This window comes from Gastrolobium bilobum, unplaced genomic scaffold (assembly GCF_033153095.1).
Source record: "Gastrolobium bilobum isolate Gb01-03AN ecotype WA unplaced genomic scaffold, APGP_CSIRO_Gbil_v1 utg16366, whole genome shotgun sequence".
NCBI lineage: Eukaryota > Viridiplantae > Streptophyta > Magnoliopsida > Fabales > Fabaceae > Gastrolobium > Gastrolobium bilobum.
In genome coordinates this window covers 193,743-201,643 of record NW_026897955.1, presented here as the reverse complement: position 1 = coordinate 201,643, position 7,901 = coordinate 193,743, and the positions used below count along the sequence as shown (strand labels likewise).

At 32.6% G+C, this 7,901-nt stretch overlaps 1 protein-coding gene across 12 annotated transcripts; it reads left to right on the top strand.

The window, feature by feature from the left end:
- The first annotated feature begins 1,741 nt into the window (after nt 1–1,741).
- On the top strand, nt 1,742–7,597 carry LOC133311691 (uncharacterized). Of its 12 annotated transcripts, none has more exons than XM_061512767.1 (11): nt 1,742–1,834; nt 1,944–1,986; nt 2,285–2,369; nt 4,084–4,276; nt 4,730–4,782; nt 4,982–5,066; nt 5,203–5,238; nt 5,377–5,987; nt 6,615–6,839; nt 6,915–6,971; nt 7,167–7,596. In XM_061512767.1, the coding sequence occupies exons 3-11, from the start codon at nt 2,319–2,321 to the stop codon at nt 7,386–7,388; spliced, it is 1,533 nt and encodes a 510-aa protein (XP_061368751.1). In that variant the 5' UTR covers nt 1,742–1,834; nt 1,944–1,986; nt 2,285–2,318; the 3' UTR covers nt 7,389–7,596. The 12 variants fall into 12 exon arrangements, with proteins under 12 accessions (XP_061368751.1, XP_061368761.1, XP_061368756.1 ...); XM_061512774.1 differs by having other exon boundaries at nt 1,765–1,834; nt 2,296–2,369; nt 4,084–4,135; nt 7,167–7,597; XM_061512766.1 differs by having other exon boundaries at nt 1,765–1,834; nt 2,296–2,369.
- The last annotated feature ends 304 nt before the right edge of the window (nt 7,598–7,901 follow it).

Below are 7,901 nucleotides of genomic sequence, written 5' to 3'. Positions count from 1 at the left end.
ATACCAATCCAAATTCCAAACCCGTGAAATTTTTCATAACTCATGATTACGAGTCAAGTCAAGTAATTATTAAATATTAATTTATTTTTTTCTTAATCATTAAACTTAAATTCCTTTACAAAGTTAAGGGCATGTTTGATGCATAGTATAGGATAAGGCCTGATAGTATAAGACCTGATTGAATTTTAATACTATCCAGCGTTTGGCACGGTATTGTATAAAATAATATATTGTATAAGATAATATCATCTAATATTTGGTAATGTACTGTATAATACTATATATGATAAAAATAAATATTTTTAATAAAAATATCCTTTAATAAAAAATTTATATAATTTTTCAAAAAATGTCATGATATTAATTTTTATAAAAATTTATTGATTAGTGTGTCCAAAATATAAATTAATTTTTATAAAAAAAATTCAATATTTTAAAAATTAATATATTGAAAAATGAATTTTTATTTTAATAGATTAAAATTAAAATAATATATAATTTTTGGTTTACCAAAAAATATATATATATTAATTTTTGAGAATTACATTAGTCAACGATGTTAATACATCAATCTCTTATCAGGCCTTATCCCTCACCCTTAGGCCGGATTAAGTTATACATCGTTTTGATGTATTAAGGGATTATGCTGTATAAGCTTATACTATACAATGGTCACACCAAACAACTGAAAATGTCATAACGTATAGTATAAGCTTATACTATCATGCCTTATACGTCACACCAAACATGCCCTAAGAGTTAAGAGGACGTATAAGACATGATAGTATAAACTTATATCATACGTTAAGACATTTTCAGTTGTTTGGTGTGACCATAGTATAGTATAAGCTTATACAACATAATTCTTTAATACATCAAAACGATGTATAACTTAATCCGGCCTGAGGGTGAGAGATAAGGTCTGATAAGATATTGATGTATTACATCGTTGATCAATGTAATTCTCAAAAATTAATATATTATTTTAATATTAATCTATTAAAATAAAAATTAATTTTAAAATATTGAATATTTTTATTTTTATAAAAATTAATTTATATTTTGGATACACTGATCAATAAATTTTTATAAAAATTAATATCATATATGACATTTTTTGAAGAATTACATAAATTCTTTATTAAAGGATATTTTTATTAAAAATATTTATTTTTATCATATATAGTATTATACAGTGCATAACTAAATACTAGATGATATTATCTAATACAATATATTATTTTATACAATATCGTGCCAAACTCTGAAATTAAAATTCAATCAAATCTTATATAATCAGACCATATACTATCAGATCTCATCCTATACGGTGAACGAAACATGCAGTAAAAGTTAAAAGTGCTTAAAGCTAATAATAGCCTTGAATCTTGATAGTTGACACTTGACACGAGAAAAACGCGAGCGACGGATGAGTGTCTCCAAGTCCAAACGACGTCGTGTAGTCCGTTGCTCAGCAGACACAAGTGAGAATTGGAAGAGGTTGACGGAGGTTCTGACAGCGTTAAGACATGACAGCGTTGCAAATAAGAAAGCGACCACAAACGGAACCACTGAATGTCGTCCACGTGTCCTGTCTCAGCGGACTTGAAACGCACAATTTGGATTACAACCGTGTTTCGAAAAAAAAAAAAAACTAATAATAAAAAAAAAAAAAAACATTTTGGATTCCGTCGAATAAAAACAACGCACCTTCCATCCCTCCGTTTCGTGTCGCTTTTTGGCGGTTTTAACCTTTTTCGGTTTCGAACATTCGCTCGAACTTGTGTCTCACTCTTCTCTCTCTATCTCTGTCTCTTCAATTCAACACTTCGAGGTTAGATCTTCAACTTCGTTACTGCTTCTCTCTCGTTTCTGCTACTGATTAGATCTTAATCTGTTCTGTGTTAATTTTTTTTTTTTATTTTTTTTATTTTTGAGTTTAGGGATCGGTTAATTCGAGATTGCTTTGCTTGGTTAAGAGATGAGGTTGGGGTTTTCGTAATTTCGTTTCTCCATTTCTGTTCACTTTGATAACTTCGCATGCGGTTTCTTAATTAGCTCAATTTTCATTTTTTTCATGTAATTTAGGGTGTGTTTGGATAAACTTTGAAAAATATTTTTTGGATAAAAGTTAGCTTTTCTAGCTTATGAGAAAGCTCTAAAATAGTTTTTTTTTTTTCTTTTGAAAAAGTATACAATATATATTTGTATGCTTCTGTTTTCTTCATAAACGTGTATTTGTGTGTGAATATAAATGAGAAAAAAAGAGTAAACGGATGCTCAGTGAAATTGTAGGATAAGATTAAAAAGAACATGAGATGGATCGTGAAGAATATTCGGGGAAATGTTCCAATATGAAATGCCAAAGGGTAAGGATACTGGTCCTTATATCTCTAAGCACACAGATATTTTAACCTACCATGTTGTTTCTCATATTGGCTGCACCTGATCATGGTAAATAACTAAACATCACCTCTTAAGAAATTATGTGGGGTAATGATTGTAATTATTGTACTTGGTTGGAAATATTTTAACAGTCTTGCCCCTAGGGTTCAATAACATAAAATGCCATATGTTTGAGTATTGTTGAGATATATAGTCCCACATTGATTGTGTGGGCAACTAACGTGGCCTTTATAAGGCCTTGGGCACTCCCACCCTTTGAGCTAGCTTTTGGGGTGGTGTATCTCAAGGTTCTTAACATGGTATCAGAGCTAGCTCAAAGGGTGGGAGTGTCCAAGGCCTTATAAAGGCCACATTAGTTGCCCACACAATCAATGTGGGACTATATATCTCAACACGCCCCCTCACACGAGAGCCCTTTGGGCTTGAAGTGTGGATATTGCACAGGTCCAATTTTTTGGTTTACCTTTTTGTGTTTTTTATTTTTAATCCCACTTTAAAGTGGGGGGCAGAGAGGATCGAACTTGTGATCTTGTAGTCACTCAAGCTCTGATACCATGTTAAGAACCTTGAGATACACAATCCCAAAAGCTAGCTCAAAGGGTGGGAGTGCCCAAGGCCACATTAGTTGCCCACACAATCAATGTGGGACTATATATCTCAACAAGTATGCAATACAAAATTCATTTATATGGTACTTTCATATACTGGTTTAGCAAGAGATTATGATCATTGCTATATTGTATGAGATGAATACTGGAAAAAGTGTCCTATAAGAGATTGTTGATATGTGTACAGTACATTGATCATGTATGGATTTTTATTTGATTTGAATGATTCCACCATAGTGTAGGATCCAAGTTATTGAATGCTTTAAGTGTGGTCTGAATTCTGAAAACATAGATAAGGAATTTGGAAGTAAATTACCATCTTCATAAAAAATTTCCACCATATATATATATTACCATTTTCCGAGTTAGTATAGATTAGATTGTTGCCCACTATTGGTGGCTAAGATGAAAAGTTTCTTGTGGCATTTAATATCCTTCGTTGACATTTCAATCGTGTTGTTTTGCTCTTGAGCTATTAAATATTAATGTTTACTTTTCCTCTAAAGTTTAGTGCTGGTTTTGACTTCTGTCTGAAGGACTCATTTACATTATAGAGTAAATTCAGTAGTTCAACCCTGTCCAATTTCATACCTACGCCATGGATCCCTCTAGGCCTTTATGCTAATATAAAAACACACCCCTTGGTTTGAATTTTTACACAACATAACAAAACTCCTTTTTTGTCATAAAAAATTGAACCACTGCTGATGTAGGCACAAAACTTAAAGAGACATAAATCCCCAAACTACCCTTGTGGTTACTTATCATTGTTCAATGCTGAAACCATTACACTTTATTTATTTTCTTTAAAAATTATTTGTCAATTGTGTTTGTTCCTTTCAACAAGTTTTACCTTAAATTAGAATGTTTTTCTTGGTCTTCAGCATACTAGGTGCTTGCAAATTTAATTTTGATGGAAACATTTTAAAGCTGTTTGTAAGTACACTTATGCAGATTTACATCATTGTTTGTTAATGAACTTCTTTTACTATTTAAATAAACTGTACACAGTAATATGGTATTGCTTAAGGCATATGATTTATGATATCTCTGTTTTACATTTACCTAGGTTCAGGTGGATGAATCATTTGTACCTGCTCTTAAGGATGAAGTAATGGAAGTTGAGCATTTACTTGCAGAACCTAGAAATGATCATGTTTCAGTGGATAGTATGTTGTATTTTAATGAGGAGAATGTAGAGAAATGTTATGACGCCGAAAGTCTTTCTTGTGGATTTGAATTTGGTTTAAAATCAAGTATTGGTAATTCTCAAATGACCTGATGTTGTTTTTTCTGATTCTATTGGTTGAAGTCCATATAACAGAAAATAGTTGTACTTTAACTATTTGTTGGCAATAAAATTTTTTTGTTTTTAATTTGGCTGTATTTTTTTGCCGAAAAACTGGAATAAATGGAAAAGTAAAATGATGAGGTGAAAGAATGAAAAAATAAGCAAACGGTCTGCACACTTGAGTATTGTTGACAGAGATTGCTTTGGAAATTGGAATTAATGTTGCATCTTCAAAAGTCATCAAATTTTTACTCTATATTTGAGATTTTATCTTGGACTAGATAACTTTCTATGGTTGATAATGCTGTATTAATGTTGTCTTATTTTCTGAGAACAATGATAATTTTTGCTTTCAGTCTTTGGTGGTTGTTTTCCTAGTTACTCATGTTGTTATATCTCATACTATTGTGCTTACATTCATCAGGCGGTTTGGATTCTCATACAACTTTGAATGGCAAGGATGATTTGGAACTGGAGGTATTTTGTATATATTCAGTTATTATTGGGGTGATGTTTATATTTAAACTGCTTGTTATTAATTACTTGTTGCTTGAGTCTATCCTTTCAGGTTTATCTCACCTTATCTATTTGATATTTCCCTAATACTTGCTGCTAAAATTGTATTTGTCCTTATTTTGTGGATTTGAAAATTATCTTTAATAAAATATATTGTTAGGTACTTGATGGATTGCTAGATGATGTCGAAATCCATGATTTTGAAGGAACTGATGGATTCTCCGTCGCATGTGATGAGTACTTGGGTATATTATCAAATATCAACATGTTTCCTTCTGCTATGATATTTCGATAAAAAGGAAGAAAAGGATTAGTTTCTGCTCCTCTTTTAATTACTCCTTTCTGTTTTGCATATTACAATTTATTTTTTTCAATCTGCAGATTTTGAATTTTCCAACAAAGCTGGGTACTTCTTGGGTAAATTATCAAATATTAACATGTTTCCTTCTGCTATGATATTTTGATAAAAAGGAAGAAAAGGATTAGTTTCAGCTCCCCCTTTTTAATTACTCCTTTCTGTTTTGCATATTACAATTTATTTTTTTCAATCTGCAGATTTTGAATTTTCCAACAAAGCTGAGGTACTAGGCTCTGGTCCTTGTGACAGTTCACTTTTGCAAAACTCAAGTTCAGAAAGTCATTCTTCAGGATTAAGTGGAAGTAGTATTGTTGGTGGGGTATCAGAATCAACAAAAGTGCCCATTGCACAATCCAATTGCAAAAGTGATTCTCTAGATGAGACAGTAACGTATGAGTCACATGGTGCCTTCAGGAGCAATCCAAGTCAACCATCGAATGTAGATTGCCTGTACAACATTTCACTTGATATACAGCATCTGCATGGGTTGGATAACGATCACCATTTTGCTGGTGGTATATTGTCTTATGAGAAGGGTTCTGTTGAAAAATGCCAACCTGCTGCACTTAGAGAGAAGAGATTCCGAAAGCCTACTCAGAGGTATATTGAAGAATCTTCAAATTTGAAGTCAAAGGAAAAGGTAGCAACTGCTGTTACAAAAAATAAACATATGAGCGTGTCGTCATGTGATGAACTTCGTATAAGACTTAAGGCATTGAAAAAGATTCCAGGTGAGAAGTCTAGTAATGGAAATAGTGATGTGACGCTTTCTGAGTTGCAAGTTTGCAAGGGGCATCCTAAGAAAGAGGTACTGTTTCCTTTAAGGGGTGTTTTAGAGAGAGAGAGATAGTGTTTGTATCGTTGTGTATGTATAATGTTAAGATCAGTTTAGATGTACATCCTCTACTGGTTTTGGATACATCTGCATGGGCTTGAATATATACATTTGATGATTATTTTACCTTATGTATAAATTTTATTTGTTAAGTGTTAACTTGTATTCTTTTTTAAAATTTAGTCTGCTGACTCTTATTGAATTGAATTGTAAAATTTGTAGTAACTTGTGTGTTAATTGACATGAATTTGCTTCATTGTGCTTCTCTCGTGTCTTGGCTACAACTGGGGCATTGCTTCTTTGTACACCATTTCTCAATTGCAGGATCATTTATCACCTATAGTATGGCAATCTATTTATGTTTAAATTTTATATTACTAAAGCATGATATTCATGTGTATTTCATTTCTGCAGTTCTTAAGGTCTATAGCTGTTTTTTGTTACTGGACATTTGGAACAAAATGGTTCCTGTGGTTGAGTCAGTGAGAAAATTGTGAATTTAGAGATATTAACTGCATATGAATATAATTGCTTATTATTCATGGCTAATGGTTTGCAAAATTATTCTTCCTCATTTAACAAGATAGATTTGTTTTGTAGAAAGTTGAGTATGACAATGAGTCATTCTCCTCGGAGTCTGAGGATGAATGTTTGACACCAAAAAGATCTAGAAAGAAAGATCGGAGAAAGCATCAGAGGATGTGGAATCTCTCTGAAGTGATGAAGCTGGTAGATGGTGTATCTGAATATGGAGTTGGTCGATGGACTGATATAAAGAGGTTTTTGTTTTCTTCCTCGAGCTACCGAACTCCCATAGATCTCAGGGTACTTCACAAAGCTTCACTCATTCAGTTGTCACCTTTCTTCCAAACCTGTGTTATCTAAATGTGATTTATGCAGGACAAGTGGCGTAATCTATTAAGAGCCAGTTCTGCACAGAAATTCAACAAGAAAGAGGTTAACCTTCTAATTTCCTTTCAGGAACTTCCTTATTTGTTCATTGATTTTTCACTCATATCTCAGGAACTCATCTGGGGTACTATAATACATGATGTTATTTCCAACTTAAAAGTTATTTTTGCAAAATATGCTATCAATGTTAAAATTTTGTTCGGTGATAAGTTTGTGTAAACAATCATTTGGTGATTGCAGGCTGAGCAAAATGACGAGCTTGCATTACGTCCCTTACCATTGGATGTGGCATGCCGTGTGCGTGAATTGGCTAAAATTCACCCATACCCAAGGCAGCGTGGCTCAAAGAAATTGTGTGTTAGCCAAGTTGGCTCTTCTGCCATTGTTAGTCAAAGTAAAGATTCTCCTCCCATTAGTCTTAGCAAAAGAAATGTACGTAGGAATAAGTTTACTTTAAAGTAAAACTCCGTGTGTAATAGTTCAGTGAATCCATAGTCAAAAGAATCTTGTTGAATATTAGCTATATAACATTTGCACAATTTTATACTTTCTAGTGTTTTCTGCTTTTGTATCTACAAAGGCAGAGAAATTTTGTACTTTAAAACTTGAGGAGTTATTAGTTGGCCTACATTAGTTTGCGATTCTTAATGCCTAACCCCTTAAATAGTATGGTTTTCTTGGTGGACTAAAACCGAGTCATGATGCCTCACGAATGTGTGAAGCGCGGTCACCATGACTCATTGTTGCCCATGAATGGTCGAGAGATGGGAACTGGTCATGTAGTGGACTACATATATAAATGTATTACTTAGATTCTTCAATTACTATTGGTCATGCAGTGAAGTCATACACAAGTAATGGTGCTGTTTCCAATTAAAATGAAAAGGGAATGAATGTGGGTTCTCAAACAATTTCAAATTTTAAACAGGTATTGTTTTTTTTTTTTTTTTTTAATTTTTTTATTTTCCTGAACTC

Excerpts from the sequence above, each read along its gene's own strand:
- LOC133311691 (XM_061512767.1), top strand. The coding sequence starts at position 2,319 with ATGGATCGTGAAGAATATTCGGGGAAATGTTCCAATATGAAATGCCAA. Across the intron at positions 5,067-5,202 it reads CGCATGTGATGAGTACTTGG|ATTTTGAATTTTCCAACAAA; the intron begins GTATATTATCAA and ends TTCAATCTGCAG. Across the intron at positions 5,239-5,376 it reads CAAAGCTGGGTACTTCTTGG|ATTTTGAATTTTCCAACAAA; the intron begins GTAAATTATCAA and ends TTCAATCTGCAG.